Raw genomic sequence first — 21,786 nt, 5'->3', positions numbered from 1 at the left:
GGGAGAAAACAAGGAAGGAAGGAAGGAAGGAAGGGGAGGAAACAAGGAAGGAAGGAAGGAAGGAAGGAAGGAAGGAAGGAAGGGAGAAAGGAAGGAAGGAAGGAAGGGGAGAAAACAAGGAAGGAAGGGAGAAAACAAGGAAGGAAGGAAGGAAGGGAGGAAACAAGGAAGGAAGGAAGGAAGGAAGGAAGGAAGGAAGGAAGGAAGGAAGGAAGGAAGGAAGGGAGAAAGGAAGGAAGGAAGGAAGGGAGAAAACAAGGAAGGAAGGGAGAAAACAAGGAAGGAAGGAAGGAAGGGAGGAAACAAGGAAGGAAGGAAGGAAGGAAGGAAGGAAGGAAGGAAGGAAGGAAGGAAGGAAGGAAGGAGTACAGGTGTAACTCATTTAATTGGCTTTTATTAATTCAATTTAATTGGTGTAGTTTAGTTGTATTTAGTATTATTTTAGAGCAGTGATTTGGCTCCAAAGACTGAATGTGGTGATGGATTTATAGTTACAAAGATGGAGTTGGATTGGTATTTTTTTTATCGTCATTTTTATCATTATCAGGATTAATGCCAGAAATGTTTTAGTCCATACCGCCCATCCCTACAGGTCGCACATTGTACCAAGGCATTGGTTCTGGTTTATTGAGGCAATTTAGTTCTGTAAGAAGTTTGTTTTTACGTATTAAGGTTGACATTTGATTTAGCCTGATGTTATAAAACTGTTTGAAAATGAGAGACGGCTTGCAGACGTTTTACGGTTCAGGAACAGTAAATACTGCGTAAATAGGTTAAGGGAGACGAGTGGACCCTCAGACAGAGCGTCGCTGTCTCCGAGGACGACGGCCCTCCGTCTGTCTCCTAGCCCGGTCGGGTGGGGTCAAACCTGACATCCCTCCTCCGTTCTCCCCTGTTACTGCTGTCTCTGAACTGCTGTTAATGTTTATCTGCTGGCGTGGGCTGAATGCCACTCTGGCAGGTTATGATCTGCGTTTTGCCGATGCGTTAAGACTTATTAGGGTGTAATCTATAAATCCACTGTGCTCCTGCTGTTATCTTTTAACAGCAGATAAGGTGGAAAGCCTGTGGGATGTTTGGAGTCTGTTCATCAGAGACACAGAGGGTTTTATTGGTGAAATCAGTAAAGTGCTGCTGATTAATGACCGTTTTTTTAAATGGTGTAGTGTAGGAATGGGTGATATTTTACCGTTCATGATAAACCGTCAAAAAACTTCCCCACGGTAAGAATTTGTATCTCACGGTAAAAATGATAAATTCCCATTGATGAAGTTTTTGAGGAAGGAAGGAAGGAAGGAAGGAAGGAAGGAAGGAAGGAAGGAAGGAAGGAAGGAAGGAAGGAAGGAAGGAAGGAAGGAAGGAAGGAAGGAAGGAAGGAAGGAAGGAAGGAAGGAAGGAAGGAAGGAAGGAAGGAAGGAAGGAAGGAAGGAAGGAAGGAAGGAAGGAAGGAAGGAAGGAAGGAAGGAAGGAAGGAAGGAAGGAAGGAAGGAAGGAAGGAAGGAGGAAGGAAGGAAGGAAGGAAGGAAGGAAATGAGCCAGAAAGAAGGAAGGAAGGAAGGAAATGAGCCAGAAAGGAAGGAAGGAAGGAAGGAAATGAGCCAGAAGGAAGGAAGGAAATGAGCCAGAAGGAAGGAAGGAAATGAGCCAGAAGGAAGGAAGGAAATGAGCCAGAAGGAAGGAAGGAAATGAGCCAGAAGGAAGGAAGGAAATGAGCCAGAAGGAAGGAAGGAAATGAGCCAGAAGGAAGGAAGGAAGGAAGGAAATGAGCCAGAAGGAAGGAAGGAAGGAAGGAAATGAGCCAGAAGGAAGGAAGGAAATGAGCCAGAAGGAAGGAAGGAAGGAAGGAAATGAGCCAGAAGGAAGGAAGGAAGGAAGGAAATGAGCCAGAAGGAAGGAAGGAAGGAAGGAAATGAGCCAGAAGGAAGGAAGGAAGGAAGGAAATGAGCCAGAAGGAAGGAAGGAAGGAAGGAAATGAGCCAGAAGGAAGGAAGGAAGGAAGGAAATGAGCCAGAAGGAAGGAAGGAAGGAAGGAAGGAAATGAGCCAGAAGGAAGGAAGGAAGGAAGGAAGGAAGGAAATGAGCCAGAAGGAAGGAAGGAAGGAAGGAAGGAAATGAGCCAGAAGGAAGGAAGGAAGGAAGGAAATGAGCCAGAAGGAAGGAAGGAAGGAAGGAAGGAAATGAGCAGAAAGAAGGAAGGAAGGAAGGAAATGAGCCAGAAAGAAGGAAGGAAGGAAAGAAAGAAAGAAAGAAAGAAGGAAGGAAAGAAAGAAAGAAGGAAGGAAAGAAAGAAAGAAAGAAGGAAGGAAAGAAGGAAAGAAAGAAATGAGCCAGAAAGAAAGAAGGAAAGAAAGAAAGAAAGAAAGAAAGAAAGAAAGAAAGAAAGAAGGAAATGAGCCAGAAAGAAGGAAAGAAAGAAAGAAAGAAAGAAGGAAAGAAGGAAAGAAGGAAAGAAAGAAAGAAAGAAAGAAAGAAGGAAAGAAAGAAGGAAGGAAGGAAGGAAGGAAGGAAGGAAGGAAGGAAGGAAGGAAGGAAGGAAGGAAGGAAGGAAGGAAGGAAGGGAGGGAGGGAGGGAGGGAGGGAGGGAGGGAGGGAGGGAGGGAGGGAAGGAAGGAAGGAAGGAAGGAAGGAAGGAAGGAAGGAAGGAAGGAAGGAAGGAAGGAAGGAAGGAAGGAAGGAAGGAAGGAAGGAAGGAAGGAAGGAAGGAAGGAAATGAGCCAGAAAGAAGGAAAGAAAGAAAGAAAGAAAGAAAGAAATGAGCCAGAAGGAAAGAAGGAAAGAAAGAAAGAAAGAAATGAGCCTGAAAGAAAGAAAGAAAGAAAGAAAGAAAGAAAGATATGAGCCAGAAAGAAAGAAAGAAAGAAAGAAAGAAAGAAAGAAATGAGCCAGAAAGAAAGAAAGAAAGAAAGAAAGAAAGAAAGATATGAGCCAGAAAGAAAGAAAGAAAGAAAGAAAGAAAGAAAGATATGAGCCAGAAAGAAAGAGATAGATAGATAGATAAATTCCCGTTGATGACACTTTTTGTATTGGTATTTTTTTATCGTTATTGGGATAAATGCCAGACATTATTGTGATACATTTTTCAGTCCATGCCGCCCATCCCTAGTGTAGAGTTTATTTTCCTTTAGTAGCTTCAGCTGAGCTTCGTGGTGTATTTCTCATCAGCTACTGGATTCACATGTCTCATTACTGTCTACTGGATCTCTTGGTTCAATGTTTATGCTAGCTAGATGGCTGGTCGGCTGCCCTGGTAACCATGGTAACGGTATCCCCTAGACGGCTAAAGAGACCAGTCCTCATTGAATTGTGAAGTGAAGCATGTCTGAAGAGGACCAGCACCAACTGTTGAGTGATTTTATCTTGTTTTTGAAGTCTTAGTCTTTATTTGTCTTGTACAAATCGGTTGAGCTGAGTCAGAATACTAATTTAAAATAAACATTTTAATCTAAGGCATAAAGTTCTTTGTCCAACATGCATGTTGACCAAAACGTGATTCACTTATTAAAAGAATAAAGACTCCTAACAAAGTCTGACATAAATATTCTCATGCTTAAACAATTATTGTTTAATCAGATGTCATCTACAGTTTTATCTTATTGTCGTATCCAGGTTCTACTTTTAATTTTTCAAATGATTAAAGCCCCGGAGCCTCTCGTCTGCACGCAATTCTCAGAATTAAAGGGATAAAACCTAAAAATGAACTGAAGCTGACGTAAGCGGATCACCTGAAGGTTCTGTAAATTGATCGATGTTATGAAACTGGTTTCAGCAGATAAAAAACTATTCTGGAAACCTCTGATGACCAACGTCGTCATCATAGTGTATAATGGGTTCATGTGACGCCAAACTTCTGAAACCTCCGTCCTCAGCAGAGCTACACAAAATATGGAAAATGTTTTGTCATATAATAAATACTAGAAAAAACCTGCTTGGACTGAAAATAAACGGTATGATTAACGTTCTTAAATACCATTTATTTTGCTGTCTGAATGCCACTAAAAGAATTTTGGGCCCCTGCTGTACGAGAGTGGTTGAGATGCAAGAGCTCGTGTTGCAGTTAGGACTGGGCGATATGCACCAAAAGTCATATCTCTATATTTTCTAGCTGAATGGCGATACTCGATATATATCGATATTTTTCCGTGACATAATTGGGGTTTCCCCCAAAGCATTATAGCATAGCATCTCTGTTAGCTTCATTTTTTTCTGAGGCAAACCCTTAAAAAAACAGTCAGTTTTAATACAAAGCCTCGTGCCAAATGTCACACAGGTTCCTTTATTAACAGAGGTCTGCACAATATCAAAATGTATAAAACAAATGAAATAAAAATAAACTGCCTGCATATATAGAATAAAAATACTTCTTGAATAAAATAAAACAAATATCCCTTTCCTGCACAACAATTAAATTAAAATACACTGTGCAATTAATACAATGTAGACAGTAACAGGCAGACTTTTCCACTGAGGTTGACAGTTGTGCAAATAACAAAACATTTGTGCAAATCTCAAATAAAACATTCAAGTCAATTTGTCACAAAATAAGCTATATCAAAATCATTAAAAAAAAAAATCGATATAAACGATATTGTCTCGTACCATATCGCGTTTGAAAATATATCTATTTATTAAAATCTCGATATATCGCCCAGCCCTAGTTGCAGTATACAAGATTAATTTATGATTAGCAGTTGCTTGATGCAATTTTCTTACATTGAAACAATGTTGAATTAAGTGTTTTGTTTTTTCAGCATGACAGCTGTCAAGCATTATTCAATTCAATTTTTCAATTCAATTTTATTTGTATAGAGTCTAATACAACAAGATGTTATCTCTAGACCAGGGGTCGGCAACCCGCGGCTCTAGAGCCGCATGCGGCTCTTTAGCGCAGTCCTATTGGCTCCTGGAGCTTTTTCAAAAAATTTGACTCTTTTTTTTTTTACTTTTTTTTCTTTTTCTTCTCCTTTCTTCTTTTTTCCTTTTTATTCCTTATTCCTTTCCTTTTTAATCTCGACATTTCAACTTTTTTCTCGAAATTTTGACTTTTTTCTCGACATTTCGACTTTTTTCTCAAAATGCATAATAAAAAAAAAATATTTTCCCCCAGTTATAACTAATATAGAAACATGCAGCATGTGTTGTCTTCATTCTAAGGCTGATACAAGACTTTTCATTTTTTGCGGCTCCAGACATATTTGTTTTTTGTGTTTTTGGTCCAATATGGCTCTTTCAACATTTTGGGTTGCTGACCCCTGGTCTAGACGCTTTCCAGAGACCCAGAACACATTATGAGGGGATGTGTTGCAGCGGTGAGAGCGGGATACCCTGCAGTCGTTCATACTGTGTCTACGTTGATGTGTTTTTAGTTTTGAAACGACTAACAACTTTTTCATGGTCAAGCTTGACATCCTCGGTACTGAAGTCAGTGCAGTGAGCAGAAATGGAAGCGTGGGATCTTTTGCAAAGCCCTTCTCAGTTTGTAAACACGGCCATTGCAGTGATATGGAGCCTTCCTTGATTTGCCAAACCTAAATCACGTGACCAACACCGGAGACGACAAAGATGAACCTTCACAATCATGTTAACAAAAATGCGGAGCGGCTTTTATCCGATAAAACTACAACGGCCTACTTGCGCGGGAGAAACGACATCATGATAATGTTAGCTTAGAAATTACATTTCATTTTTCCCCTTTTTTCTCTTGTAGACCTGTGTTGTGACATTTGGGCTGGGACTCTCTCCTCCAACCATTTCTGACCGTGTGAAGAAGAGCGAAAAGAAGATTTAATGAATCAATATTTGCTAGCCGACGCCATGAGCGACAAGTAAGTGCTTTTCTTTCCTCAATGGTGTGTTTGTGTGCGAGGGGTCTGCTGTCTTATGGCCTTTTGTTCCAGTGTGAAGTAAGAAGATGATGTTGTCTGTGATTGCACTTCTCTCACTTTGTCCCGCGAGTGTTTGTGCGAGTGTGTCTGAGTGCAGAACTGGAGGAGAAGCGGGTTCAGACTGCACAGAGAGAAGTGTGTGTTGTGGTGGGGGGTTGGTATAAAGACGGTCTGTTTTGCCCCCAAAGACGTATGACATTTGCATCAGGGCTGATTTGCATTCCTGCTCACTGTGCTGGTATGTTGCTGTTAACTGGCCTTTATTTCCCTGACAAAACACAGTCATTTAAAGAGGTTCAAGCATTTGCCATCCTGCTTCTTTTGCTCCCAAGGTGCATTCAGTTTTGGTGGGACCCCCCCCTCTTTTTTTTGCAGCATTTTGCAGCAGATCTCCATTTCTCTCCTATATCTCTTTTCACTTCTGTCTTTTGTTTAAATTTGTCTTCTTATCTTCCGCTCCTGGATTTCTTTTTTTTTTGTTTTGATATTTTTATTAGGGGGTAAGGCACAGTTGAACAGGAATAAACAAAAAAAAGATATACAGTCTACCTCCTTTTTTTTTTTTTTTTTTTTTGATTAAGAACAGAACAAAAAATCCACACAAAACAATGACAAATACACGAAAATGATTATATTCTTATATATAAGTAATATTTAAGTATTAAAGCTAAACAGTATGAATTAAAAAATAGATGAATAAAAAGGGGGAGAAAAAAAAAGAAAGAAAGAGAAAAAAAAAAAAAAAAAAACCCCAAAGCAAAAAAAAACAAAAAAAAAAACCCCAAAAACAAAAGAAAAGTAAATAAAAAGATAAATAAAAAGGAGGAAGAAAGAGAGGAATAAGAGAAGAGAGGGAGGGGGGGGGAGGGGGTCCGTCAATCAGGAGGCAGGGACTGGAGAGAGTGGAAGAATGTAAGAAAGGGAAGCCACTTATTATAAAATTTGTTGCAACTACCCTTCAGTGAATATTTAATCTTTTCCAGCTTCAGAAAAAACATGGTGTCGTTGAGCCACTGGGTACTAGAAGGAGCCTTAGTCGACTTCCAGTGGAGAAGCTCCTGGATTTCTTTGATAGATGTATTGAATGTGGATGCTGTAAGCAAAAATAATCTAGCAGGAATAAGGGGTGCAGGCCAGTCGGCTGAAAAGGACAGGCCCCAAACAAAGCCAGGACTATTGTATGTTAGAGGTAGATAAAGGGGCGGTTTGCAAAAAAAAAAAAGTCTGGCATTCAACAACTGGATTAAATTGTTCTGATGCTTTTCAAAAAATCACTGAAGTAGACCAAGGACTTTCAGATGTCACGGATTAAAGTTTCCAAGTTACTTTGTAAATGACACGTTTTGTGTGAATTTACTGAACCGCTGTGTTTTTGCCACCTATGCACCTGTTCCACCCTCATGAGAGCGGGAGGAGAGTAGGGGATAGTGGCTCGGTTTAATCGCTGCAGTTTCCCTATGAAACAGACCTCAGGGTTTTTCCCATGGCTAACACATGCACGTTGTAGTGTCAGCATAAAATACTTCTAGTCGAGCTGGATAATGCTATATTTGCCCGGAGGGGAATTTTTCGGTCAAATTAGAAGGTTGTGCCACTTCAACCGTTCCTTTAAGGATGCATTGTAATTTTTGCAGAGCCAGACAGTTATGTTAGGAAGTTTTTTCTTTTCCCCCCTAAAAATGCTTTTTAGATTCATACAGAGAGATGTGAGGGATATTCTTGGAAAACTAATTTTCCAGACGCAGATAATTCCTAAAGATTTGTTCAGGGTGAAATCCGCTGAAGTTGAGGCTGGGAGTCTCTAAGTAAGAGATGATGTTGTTGACAAGCTCCCCTGCTGGATGAAAGGTATCCGAGCAACGTCAAAGTGGTGGCGGTCGCGGGGAGGGGCGTCTCATTGTGCGGTGGGTTCTAGACCATGTTGTAGAAGGATTGTTGGGCTGGAAAGAATGATAAACGTTGAACTTAAAGGAAGCGAGGGGGAAAAGTTAGAGGACGTGCACCCCCAACAGCGGCTGCAGACAAAGCTTCCCTCGACACAGGGCTACTTATGATTCATACAAAGACACGAGAAGAGGACTACTTATTTTCTCTTCAAAACACCCCCCCACGACACACACACACACACACACACACACACACACACACACACACACACACACACACACACTGACTCAGTCATGAGTAAACATTTACACCAGGGGTGTCAAATGTGCGGCCCGTGGGCCGCATGCGGCCCGAGAGAGATTTTCATGCGGCCCGCGAAAAGTTTCCAACGCAAAAAAAACGAAATGTTAATTCACTAAAAAGGAAGGCATAAATAATTGCCATGAATCGCAGCATATCCGATAATATATTTCTTCTACAAAACTATTTATTCCACCAGTTTCCGACATTTTTTTAGTTTTCTAGAATGCATTTGCCGATTTTATTTCTTTGTAGACGGTCGTTTATTTTTATTAACTGACTACTATTATATACTTTCGCAGGAAAAATATCACTGCTAAAAAAGATGATAGAAGATATTTATTCTGAGAATTTCAGTTTTGAATACGAGGATAGTGACAAAGTAAAACAGTTAAAAAAGAAGTGCTGACTTTTTCGGCACACTGGCGTAAATATCCGCGCCAATTTTTAAAAATAAATACACTTAATTGTTCTGGAAAAATCTCTAAATCACAAAGAAACACTCTCGGATGTAATAAGAAAGATTTTGCTTTTAATTAAATTCCTATAAAAAGGCGAAATATAAAAAAAAACATACTTGTTTCTGTTTATCTTTGTAAAATGATATTAAAAGTATCTTACATAATCCTGAAGAAGATCCTGAAGAAATATATTTTACATAATTAGAGTGTAAACAAAGTGCATATTTCCTGTAAAATTAACTAAACTGATATTGGATTAGATAACAATAGTAAAAAAAAAAAGTTTCGCACCGTTTTTGTTATTTTGAGCGTGCGGCCCGCGAGAAAAAAATTGGTCAATTCCGGCCCGCCAAGCAAAATGAGTTTGACACCCCTGATTTAAACACTGTGCGGTGCAATCTTTACAGCTAAACAACGTATTACAACAGAATTGATAAGTTATAGGTTTCTCTCACATTTTCTGACAAATGAACTTAAAATAAACAATTTTGATATATTAATCTGTGTTTCTGGTGTAGATGTTGCTGCAGATGTTGATTATGGACCTACACATGTCCTTTTACATCAATAGACACATGTTTCAGCTGTTTATTTATTTTATTATCTCCTGATATCTCCGTGCTGCTTAGTGATGGAATTTCTTTCTGTTTCATTTTGAAACAGACCTGCTTTATCCTCTTTTTACACACCTTGCAAGCTTGTCCACTGAAGCCGATCCACAAACCTCTTAATTGCTTCTTCTTGGTCCTTTTGCATCTAAAGGGGTGAAAACAACTACACAAGGAAAACAGTTAGCCTTAAGCTACACTGCCATGTTTCTTTACTGCTTCATATGGAGAATCCCTCACTTACTCCTTCCTTCTCATCTTTGCCCCCCCCCCCCCCCCCCTCTTTTTTCCCACCGCTGCATGATTTTGCACGCTAGAATATCCTCTATCATATCAAGCCTGTTTTCTCTGTCTTCCTTTGTCCTTTTCATTTTGCCTCCCTCCCCCACCTGTGGTGGCATTTGCTTGCTTTGCCTTGGGATGTTTATGGATTCACAGTAAGAATTCCTTTGTGGTAGCATGGAGGTATCCGTTTGAGTCCATCTCACCCCATGCAGAGTGAAAGATTTTGGTTATTCAACCAACACAGACAGGCTTACGTCTCAGGGCTAACACGGCGTTGCTCTCGGAGACGACGCAGCTGCATGATGATCTGCTGAGAGTTGAGCGGTGAAGAAACTGGTGACGATAACCAGTTTCTACACACAGAAAACTAATAAAATGAAGAAAGGTGTGAGATACTGACAACATCGTCACTTATTAAAAAAACACAGAAGACAGATGTTTGTGCCAACCAAAGCCAGTGGGGCCTGCAGTCACGAACCAAAGGCAGGTTTCCATGAGAGCTGGTCAATCCTGGACCTGGGGCGCTGTCGTCCTGCATGTTTGTGTCAAAAGTATTCACATTCATTACTCAGGTAGAAGTATAGATACTAGAGTTTAAAAATACTCCTGTAGAAGTTGAAGTATCAACTCAAGTTTTTTACTCAAGTAAAAGTATAAAAAATAAAAGTAAAAGTAATGTAAGGGGAAAAAAGCCATTAAGGACAAAAGCCATTGAAAATGAATGCATCTTAGGCCCCGTTTACACGGGGCAAAAACGGAAGCGTTTTCATGCGTTTTGGCCGTTCGTTTACACGAAAACGGAGGTAAAAGCCCCCAAAAACGATCATTTCTGAAAACTCCGGCCAAAGTGGAGATTTTCAAAAACTCAGTTTTCACGTTTGCGTCTAAACAGAAAACGGATGAAAACGGAGATTTACGTCACATTATGCGACAGAAACGTCACCAGCAGCGTCATGAGTGCGACCTGTGTTTACAATTTGTTTGGCCACCGTCAATATTTTCTTTTATTTTACCTGTTTTAAATTCTCTCAGACTCTCGTTCCGTCTTGGAAGTAAAGCCTGAATTATGGTCCCGCGTTAAATCGACGCAGAGCCTACGGGGTGCGTCGGCGCACACCGTACATTTGGCATTTGTTGATGTTTTTTCCAGGATTCTGATTGGCTGGCATGACGTTGACAGCGTTTTCATGCGGGCTTGTGTAAACGAGGATTTTTTGAAAACGTAGAGGGGAAAATATCCGTTTTTGTAAATACCCGGCTACGTGTAAACGTGGCCTTAGTATAATGCAAATATATTAAAGAAGCATATATGTGTACTATTGAGCATTAACATGTGTTTCAGAGAGCAGCAGATATGATGACTAGTTGCCTATAAGTATTGTAATGGTGCAAAAAGTCAAACTTCAGAGGCATGTTATCATTTATCCTAACCTTTATTGGAATGTACATCCAAGTTTAGTTGCAGGAATCTGAGGGAACGGATGTAAGAACAAAACTGGACAAGAACATCTGAAACAACCACAACCAAATTCACTCTATCCGGATGGAGCAATTTAACTGGATAGTTTTTATTAAAGGCCGAAATGAAATAGAGTAACAAAGCTGTTTTTAAAATGTAAGGAGTAAAAAGTACAGATAATTGTGTGAAAATGTAAGGAGTAAAAGTAAAAAGTCGTCTGAAAAATAATTACTCCAGTGAAGTATAGATAACCAAAATTTCTACTTAAGTAAGGTAACAAAGTATTTGTACTTTGTTACTTGACACCTCTGGTTTCAGAGTAGTGGTAGTTACTTTAGCGTGTTCCTGAGAACAGCTGGGTGGGACGTGTCCTCATGATGTCCTTTTCCATCTCTTCTCCTCTATAACCATCCTCCATTGTTCCTCCATGGTGGAACGACCTTCCAAACTCTGTCTGATCTGCAGGTCTGGACCTACTTTAAAGAGTAAGATAAAGACTCAACTTCTCTGCTCGTCAGAACTAGTTCCAAGATCCAGCTGTTTGCAGGACTCAGCACTGAGGAAGCTGCAGGCACTTATGACAAGATGATCTTATGATGGTGTCTTTTTAGACGTAGCTTTCTTATATAAAGGGACTGTTGGGTTGGACGGGGAGGGAACCCCCCCGCCATTACCATGGCAGCACCTGTGTCCAACTGGACTCTCAGCAGTCTGACCTAGGGCTGGGCGATATGGACCAAAAATCATATCTTGATATTTTGTAGCTGAATGGCGATACTGGATATATATCTATATTTTTTCTGTGCCATAATTGGGGTTTCCCCCAAAGCATTATAGCATAGCTTCTCTGTTAGCTTCATTTTTTTCTGAGGCAAACCCTTAAAAAAACAGTCAGTTTTAATAAAAAGCCTCGTGCCAAATGTCACACAGGTTCCTGTGTGACGAGTTCTGCACAATATCAAAATGTATAAAACAAATGAAATAAAATTAAACTGCCTGATATATAGAATAAAAATGCTTCTTGAATAAAATAAAACAAATATCCCTTTCCTGCATAACAATTAAATTAAAATACACTGTGCAATTAATACAATGTAGACAGTAACAGGCAGACTTTTCCACTGAGGTTGACAGTTGTGCAAATAACAAAACATTTTTGCAAATCTCAAATAAAACATTCAAGTCAATTTGTCACAAAATAAGCTATATCAAAATCATATATTTTTTTTTTAAATCGATATTGTCTCGTACCATATCGTGTTTGAAAATATATCAATATATATTAAAATCTGGATATATCGCCCAGCCCTAGTCTGACCAGCACTTATCCATGCTGGACTTGATATGTGATTTCTTGTTTGTGGTGTTCTCTCAGATGTAAGTCGCTTTGGATAAAAGCGTCTGCTAAATGACAGTAGTAGTAGTAGGGCTGTTTGATTTTGCCCAAAAATAAAATCTCGATTTTTTTTTTTTTTCTCTCAAAATCCGATTTTCGATTACGATTATTTTGTGAATTGACAAAAGGCAAAGAAATGATTTCAAATATGCTGTTTTTTTATTGAACATTTGCCCCATTAGGCTTTAAGTGCAAACTTTGCTCTTATTAAACCAAAAATGAATGAATAAAGTGCAAAACTCTGTAAAATAAGTTGAAAAAAAGTTAAAAAATATAATAAAATATAAAGTTTTATCTCTGAAAAAAAAAAATCAGCAAATCAGCACTTGCAAACATACAGTAAGTTATATTTCCTATTAAATAAAACAAGACATTTTCTAATTAAACTAAACTGGGTCTTTGCATGCTAAATAATAATGCAACCCATGAAGGAGGTAGAGGTGTGTAATGTCAGTCATTACATTTGATATTCACATTTGTAAGTTTTTTGCAAGGAACACGAGCCGGTCTACGGCATCTGGCTTGAGGGATGCCCGGTGGCATGTTAGTATATCACCACCCCCTCCTACACTAAAGAGCCTCTCCCATGGGGCACTTGTCGCAGGTATTGAGAGGTATTTCCATCAATCATTAATATGGTATCAATCATTAATATGTGTGCAGACAAGGTATAAAAAAAAAAAAAAAAATTAAAAATAGATTTTATGATTTTCACGTTTTAACATCGTTCTAATTACATAATCGCGATTACGATTTAAAATCGATTAATGGAACAGCCCTAAGCAGTAGTAGGGCTGTTCGATTTTGCCCAAAAATAAAATCTCGATTTTCTTCTCTCAAAATCCGATTTTCGATTACGATTACGATTATTTTGCGAATTGACAAAAGGCAAAGAAATGATTTCAAATATGCTGTTTTTTTATTGAACATTTGCCCCAAAATGAATGAATAAAGTGCAAAACTCTGTAAAATAAGTTGAAAAAAAGTTTTAAAAAATATAATAAAATATAAAGTTTTATCTCTGAAAAAAAAAATCAGCAAATCAGCACTTGCAAACATACAGTAAGTTATATTTCCAATTAAAAAAAAAAAAAAAAAAAAGTGAAAAATCGATTTTACGATTTTCACGTTTTAACATCGTTCTAATTACATAATCGCGATTACGATTTAAAATCGATTAATAGAACAGCCCTAAGCAGTAGTAGTATTTATTGCTGATTGGCAAATGGCAAAAGCAGTGGATGACACCACACTGGGATAAAATGTTTAAAACAACCCGTCCTGTTACAGTTCCAGTCTTTTATCCTGGACCCATGTGGAGTTTAACCACAGAAACAAGAGGAGCCCACACTTCATATTGTTCCACAAATTCTTGAGACTCTTCCCAAGTGGCAGTAAAATGTTATAACGTGTTGTCCACATGCAAAGTGCCGACTTTTAGCAGAACTATGCACCGTGGCGTGATCTAAATTTTCCTACCACAGATTTGTTTATCTTCTTCCTCAATTCTGTTATTGTTGGTGTCGGCTGTTTACTACAGCCACGTGTCGCGTTGCCCACAGGCCGACTTCTGATGACGACTGGTCGATGGAAAAATGGTTGATTCAAATTTTGCTTGACTGTTGAATCAAAATAAAGATGAAGTCTGTTTCTCTGGAGAGCTGTTTTACATTTCCGTGGATCGTTGCCAGATTCAAACCACTTCTATTGTGCGTGTTTAACTTAATTTTGTTAGCGCCAACAGTTCAGGCCTGTAATGTGTTAGAAATTATGCATAAATCAAAGCAGAATATTATTTTATATTTAAATAATTTGTCCGAAGCTTTCAACATGATGAAAGCAAGATATTCGGGCTGGGCGATTTTGGACAAAAATAAAATCCCGATTTTTTTTTTTTTTTTTCTCTGAAAACCCGATTTTCAATTTTTTTGGTAAAACTACAAAAGACAATGGAATAAATTTTTTCAAATATTTTATCTTTATTTTTAAAGAAAAATGGCAAACAAATTTCCCTATTGGGAATGAAGTGCAATTGAAAGATACTGTAAATCCTCCTTGAGTTTAGTAAAGTGTAGGGTTGCAAAGGGGTGGAAAATTTCCGGTAAATTTCCGGAAACTTTCCATGGGAAGTTAAGCTGGGGAATTTTGGAAATATTCTAAATTGGAAACTTTCCATGGGAATTATGGGAATTAATGGGAATTATTGGGAATTTATGGGAATTACCTGGAAATTGGGGGTAATTTAAACACACTGTATCATATCCAAACATAAATGTAAATTTTTATTTTGTCATAAGCAGATATCCATGGTCCAATGGTTACAGAAAACCATCTTGCTGGAGTCAGAAAAAACAGCATCAAATTTGAGGTAGCTACCACCATAATAAGCTAGCCTCTTAAATGGTCAATGAAATGAAAAATAGCTTTCATTTAGCACCTAACTTACCAGCTAGCTAGCTACTGTGTTAATACATTTTTATTTAATATTTGCAAGTTAAACATTAATACCATTATAGATCAAATATATTTACCCCATAATATTATCAAAACTTACTTGACTTTATATAGTCCGTGGGCTCAAATGTGTGGCTTCAATAGTCTTGTGCTTTGAGCTCAAATGTGTGGCCTCCAGGCTTCAAGAAATCACCTGTGCATGTGATGGAGGAATGCACAGTGCATGTAGGGGGCGTGGCCTCAATAGCCCTGCAGTAAGCAATGTGCTGTGTGCATGTGATTGAGGAGTGTACTTGCATTAAATCTGGTTGTTTTAGCCTAGACTATGCTACAATATATTTCCCCCAACTATATTTAAGTTCCCTGTTAAGGGCCAACCTTCAATTCTGTAAATTTCTTATTTATTCCCGTTAATTCCCATATATTCCCGTTAATTCCCATGGAAAGTTTCCAACTTTGAAAATTCCCGGAATTTTGCAACCCTAGTAAAGTGACAACATTTACAATTTTCTTGACCAAACAAAGATGACTAGACGAGCTCTGTCTGTAATGCAGCCAGCTGCAAAAAAGGAAAATCCATTTTCCGATTTTCCTTTTTTTAACATCGTCTTGATTAATAAATCCGATTTAGATTTAAAATCGATTAATCGCACAGCCCTACAAGATATTGGTTTAAATCGTCTCCCAGACGACCATCCAGTCCAAAAAGCAGAACCTTGCTCTGGATAATACATGAACAGAAGCTGGGACTATTCATTAGCTTAGAAGACAATGTGGTGTCACGGCGGAGTGAGTTCAATACCACTTCCTGTTGGTATGAGTCCTATTGACCAAGTTTCTGAATTAAGGCCATTGATAAACGTATTGACGAGCTATGAAAAAGGCTTTTCCTCGTCCTCATTCAAGTCCACTCATCAATTAAATAATCTCAGACACATGACGTCTCCATTTCCTCTCCGTCACCTCTCCAGACCGCCGTGTCACCCAGGGCGTGGTTTGGGCCCCAGCGCTCCTGAATTGAGCCGTGTGACGGCGAGCTGTCATTGGGATTGGAGGCCGCGCTGTTAAAACTCCGTCTCAGCTGTCAGGGTTTTGTCAGAGCCGAGGAAAGCCCAGTCAGAAGTGCTTCCTAAAGATGTAGAGGGGGATGCACCCTTTGGCCTACAGATAATCAATCAAATGCGTCTGTCATTTACTCTTAAGAGCTCCATTGACGCTGTCGGAGATTTCATGCGCCGTGTCTGTTGATGACGTACTTGGTTGTTGCGAAATGAAGGAGTGGCAGAAAGGGTGGGAAAACACAGGTGATGTGGAAAAGCACTCTAGGACACAATGCAATGGTGCCTCTTGACCTCGATGCAAGGAATTATCTTTAGAGTAGAGCTGGGTATCGATTCAAATGTCAAGAATCGATTCCGATTCTTAAGATTCAGAATCAATTATCACCATTTGATTCGATATTGATTTGGGTTAGTGTTGCCTGGATTATATGACTGTAAAATAACTATTGAAATAATAATTTCACAATAATTATTGTGAAATAACTAAGAAACAAATAACTCAAATAGGCATTTCAATATCCATTTAAAGTGCAAAAAAAGAAAGAAATTGCAACAGCTCAAGCAGTAAATAAATTATTTTAGCTTGTCTGATTTATTCTGTCACCAGACACAGCTGGACATGAAGCACCGGCATTTTTCAGGTATTTCATGACAAACTGTGTCCGATAACAGAGAAACCAAACAAGCTCTAGTAAATATAGATAATATGAACTTCATTGAACTAATATAACATTTAGAGATTTAAGCTGAAATGTCCAGCATTTTCTCTAAAGAAAAGTTCATTTAGTTCAGGAGTTTTCAAAACTACTGGGATTAAAGTTCACCAGGCAAAAATGTAATGATGAAAAAAAAAAAATAATAATAAAAAAAATAATAATAAAAAAAATCGATCTTTAGACATACAAATCGATTTTTAGGAATTAATATGAGAATCGATTTTGAATCAGAAAATCGTTTTTTTTCAACATAGGCCTACTTTAGAGGCCCTTTAAATAATGAAATTGATCACAAAGAATATGCCATGGTTGGGTAATAACTATTAGCAAATCAATGTTTACGCACATCTAAGTTCTTTCTTTTTCAGCTTCAACAAAACACAGTGTTGGTAGATTGGTGTGCATTATCTGTTTTAGCATAATCTGATTATTATTTATTTATTTTACCATGAAAGGTTGGTGGGAGGACTGCATTACAGTTGCTCATCCTACCAAACTAATGCGAGCAAATGTGGGTCGATTTGAGTGACCTCTGTCAACGTGTCTGGATTATGTAAAGCCACATTAAAAAGAAAAGCACACGCCTCTTTGGACCAAGGTTTTACATATCAGAACACAAATCACTGGGTTCTTTCCAAATTTTAAAATTGAGCAAGTGGAACCTCGGATGACGTATATATCCACACTGACGAAAAAACCTCCATAAGTCAATTTTCCAAAGAAAAGTGGGTTAAATTTATCACACAATGATGCCAGAGACTGATGATATATATAAATAATAACTTCAAGTTATTTCTGCTAAAGGTACAAACTACCTTGGTCTAATGTAGGGCTGGGGATCGATTCAAATGTCAAGATTCGATTCCGATTCTTAAGATTCAGAATCGATTATCAAGATTTGATTCGATTCAATTCCGATTTTGATTTGGGTTAGTGTTATTAAAACAGTTTTTTGAGATGTTGCATGAATTTTATGACTGTAGTTATGCAAAATATTACTACTAGTATTATATTGAGATTAAACAGCAAGTATTGCAGCTAATGATGCTGTAAGGACCAATCAGCTCCCAGAATGCTGATAGAACTGCTTTCAGAAACATCTTGGGTCAGAATTACCAAACAGATCCAGGGAGGAAACAGAGACGGATGAAATCGCTTTTATTTTTTCCCACATTCCGTTTTTATTTGTTCCATTTTCGGTCTATTTTGGTTTTTAATTTTTGAGCATTTGGTTTTTAGCATTTTTTGCAAATGTAACCCCAAGACAGTATATAAAGTAATGAAATATAGACAATTTATGCAATTATAACCTAACACTTTAATGTTTTCATACCTTTAAACATATTTAAAGGCAAAAACATGGCACCAATTATTCTCGTGTCCAACAAAAGCTTCCTTTTTTAGGGATAAACAAAAAAATTACTAAAAGTTGTAATGTAATGATGAAAAAAAATATATACATAAATAAATAAAATAAAAAAAAAAAAAAGATCTTTAGACATATGAATCGATTTTTAGGAATTAATATGAGAATCGATTTAAAATTGTGAAATCGATTCTTTCAACACAGGCCTAGTCTAATGTGTTGCTAATCGGACAATTTTTCCCTTTTTTTTGTGCGTGAAATCACTTTAAAGTGTTCACTTTGCTTATTCAGGTCGTTCAGGACTATATACTTTTTGTTTTGGTCTGTTTTCTTGTTTTGTTACTTATTTACAGATAAATGTAAATCATTGACATGCCCGTTGTAGTAGGGAATTGATTCTCATTTTAAACAGATCAAGTAGAAGCACGAGAAACCAAACAGGAGTCGGTACAAAGTAAATATGTAAGCCTTTAACAGTGTTGGATTGTAGAAAAGTGGGAATGAAGCAGTGCTGGGAGAATCCATTCAGCCTTGATGTGGGGTTTTCATTTTGCTCAGGGAAGCAGTGCAAAGAAACAGACTGGAGAGAGCTGTGAATGCAGCGCCAACCATCTGTTACAGTCACGATAAAAACATTTCCACCGTTCCTCCTCTGACTTTAAACTTGACCTCGTCTCACTTCAAAAATGGAAGCTGACTTAAGACTTTTTCTTGGCAGTTTTTAGTTCTCTTTTAGTTTAGTGATCTGGTTTAAGATTGACGTGTCTTTAAATCAAAAGACTCTTTTGAGAAAGTTGGAGCAGTTTGGGTTTTAGTTGATCCTGTGAACGTGTGGTGCAGCAAAAGAAATCATCCACTCTTAGCCCCCAAAAAATAGTACAAAGTGATTTAAGATTTTGCTGCTTATCCTGCAATTGAATCTTATCCTGACCACAAGGTTGTAACTTGAAATTAGAGCTCTAACCTGCATAAACATCCGATTGGTCGACCAGCAGGGGTGGTTTTGGATAGTTTGGGTCAACAGTCGCAACCCATAAACCGAAGTGGAAGAACCCTCAGGATCCAAGACGAAGCCAGTCAGGAATACGACCAAGAAAATGTCTGTCCTGGAAATTATGGGCTGGTGCATCATGGATTTATCCTCCAGCATCACTGAGTTTCCCTGTGATGTCCAGGAGCATCTGAGGCAAAGCTTTCCTGTCACTTGTTACTAGGGATGGGCGGTATGGACTAAAAAATGTATCACGATAATTTCTGGCATTTATCCCGATAACAATAAAAATGACGATAAAAAAAATACCAATTCAACTCCATCTTTGTAACTATAAATCTATCACCACATTCAGTCTTTGGAGCCTCCTTCCTTCCTTCCTTCCTTCCTTCCTTCCTTCCTTCCTTCCTTCCTTCCTTCCTTCCTTCCTTCCTTCCTTCCTTCCTTCCTTCCTTCCTTCCTTCCTTCCTTGTTTTCTCCCTCCCTTCCTTCCTTGTTTTCTCCCTTCCTTCCTTCCTTCCTTGTTTTCTCCCTCCCGTCCTTCCTTGTTTTCTCCCTCCCTTCCTTCCTTGTTTCCTTCCTTCCTTCCTTCCTTCCTTGTTTTCTCCCTTCCTTCCTTCCTTCCTTCCTTCCTTCCTTGTTTTCTCCCTTCCTTCCTTTCTTCCTTCCTTCCTTGTTTTCTCCCTTCCTTCCTTGTTTTCTCCCTCCCTTCCTTCCTTCCTTGTTTTCTCCCTTCCTTCCTCCCTTCCTTCCTTCCTTCCTTCCTTCCTTCCTTCCTTGTTTTCTCCCTTCCTTCCTTCCTTCCTTCCTTCCTTCCTTGTTTTCTCCCTCCCTTCCTTCCTTCCTTCCTTCCTTCCTTCCTTCCTTCCTTCCTTGTTTTCTCCCTCCCTTCCTTCCTTGTTTTCTCCCTTCCTTCCTTCCTTCCTTGTTTTCTCCCTCCCTTCCTTCCTTGTTTTCTCCCTCCCTTCCTTCCTTGTTTCCTTCCTTCCTTCCTTCCTTCCTTCCTTGTTTTCTCCCTTCCTTCCTTCCTTCCTTCCTTCCTTCCTTCCTTCCTTGTTTTCTCCCTTCCTTCCTTTCTTCCTTCCTTCCTTGTTTTCTCCCTTCCTTCCTTGTTTTCTCCCTCCCTTCCTTCCTTCCTTGTTTTCTCCCTTCCTTCCTCCCTTCCTTCCTTCCTTGTTTTCTCCCTTCCTTCCTTCCTTCCTTCCTTCCTTCCTTCCTTCCTTCCTTCCTTGTTTTCTCCCTCCCTTCCTTCCTCCCTTCCTTCCTTCCTTCCTTGTTTTCTCCCTCCCTTCCTTCCTTCCTTCCTTCCTTCCTTCCTTGTTTCCTTCCTTCCTTCCTTCCCTCCTTGTTTTCTCCCTTCCTTCCTTCCTTCCTTCCCTCCTTGTTTTCTTCCTTCCTTCCTTCCTTCCTTCCTTCCTTCCTTCCTTCCTTCCTTCCTTCCTTCCTTCCTTCCTTCCTTCCTTCCTTCCTTCCCTCCTTGTTTTCTCCCTCCCTTCCTTCCTTCCTTGTTTTCTCCCTCCCTCCCTCCCTTCCTTCCTTCCTTCCTTCCTTCCTTGTTTTCTCCCTTCCTTCCTTCCTTCCTTCCTTCCTTCCTTCCTTCCTTCCCTCCTTGTTTTCTCCCTTCCTTCCTTCCTTCCTTCCTTCCTTCCTTCCTTCCTTCCTTCCTTCCTTCCTTCCTTCCTTCCTTCCTTCCTTCCTTCCTTGTTTTCTCCCTTCCTTCCTTCCCTCCTTGTTTTCTTCCTTCCTTCCTTCCTTCCTTCCTTCTTTCCTTCCTCTTTTCTTCCTTCCTTCCTTCCTTCTTTCCTCCTGCTCTCTCCTTCCTTCTTTCCTTCCTCTTTTCTCCCTTCCTTCCTTCCTTCCTCCCTCCCTCCCTCCCTTCCTTCCTTCCTTCCTTCCTTCCTTCCTTCCTTCCTTCCTTCCTGTACGTTGTGCGTGGATTTAACACAGAACCATAAATCATTTTTACACAAAAACGTCATCAACGGGAATTTATCATTTTTACCGTGAGATACAAATTCTTACCGTGGGGAATTTTTTTGACGGTTTATCGTGAACAGTAAAATATCGCCCATTCCTACTTGTTACGCAGACTTTTTTCATCAAATCTTGCAAACAAAAGCAAAGCAAATTCTCTCAATTAATTGTGATGGGCGATTGACCACTTAATTAGTCTTAACATTATTAGTCTTATAGTTATTTTAATCTTAAAGTTGTAAAATGCTATTTTGAACTCAAAGGGAGAAAAAACAGAATAAATCCCGAAACATTCTTGTGGACAAACAAACATTACCTGGTGTGTATAGTTATATGTTGCCACAACCTTGGTGGTTTAACTCTTATCTTTTTGTCGTATTTATGTCATAGTAGAATTGTTTCGTCCTCCCCAGAATGATTGTGTGTTTGGATGGATGCGTAAGTGATATACCTCAATGTTTAACATTATTTAATTGTTTTTAATGTGCTACATGTGTCTTTAACGATTCATTTTCTCCACCATGGTCTGACGACTAACCTCACATACAGCCTTCTTCTCCTCGTAGGCCGACACCTCACCCACGCCACGTAAATGTCTTGTCTGATCTTTCTGTCTTCTTCCCCCTCCCTAGCCTGAGGATATTATAATTCTCTCCAGAGGAAGAGCGTCGCATCTTTTAAGAGCCACAGGTCAGAAACTCTACTCCTCTCCCTCCTCCTCCTCTCCCGCCTGCCTCCCTGTTTGCTGTGCAGCTGATACCGAGCTGCTCGGGGGTCTGCAAGCCTCGACACGAATGCTGCATGCTTATCCAGCCCCCGCCCGCCCGTAACCACCTCGGAGCTTTCCTTGTTTTTGTCCCCTTCTTCACGCCGGGCATGCCGGGACTGGCGTGCTCTGATTTGATTTCTGAAGCGATTGATTTTCTGTTTCGCTGATCCTTTCCTT

General features: G+C 39.2%; 1 protein-coding gene across 1 annotated transcript in view; it reads left to right on the top strand.

Moving 5' to 3' along the window:
- The window catches only part of LOC133454861 (semaphorin-4D-like), a 107,131-nt gene that overhangs the window by 36,837 nt on the left and 48,508 nt on the right, over window positions 1-21,786 (top strand). Inside the window, exon 5 of the mRNA XM_061733582.1 lies at window positions 21,479-21,530. Within this exon, the coding sequence (XP_061589566.1) occupies window positions 21,479-21,530 (52 nt within the window). The remainder of the gene's footprint in view (window positions 1-21,478; window positions 21,531-21,786) is intronic.

Source organism: Cololabis saira, chromosome 11 (genome assembly GCF_033807715.1).
Source record: "Cololabis saira isolate AMF1-May2022 chromosome 11, fColSai1.1, whole genome shotgun sequence".
Classification (NCBI taxonomy): domain Eukaryota; kingdom Metazoa; phylum Chordata; class Actinopteri; order Beloniformes; family Belonidae; genus Cololabis; species Cololabis saira.
This window is presented reverse-complemented; position numbering and strand designations above follow the sequence as displayed.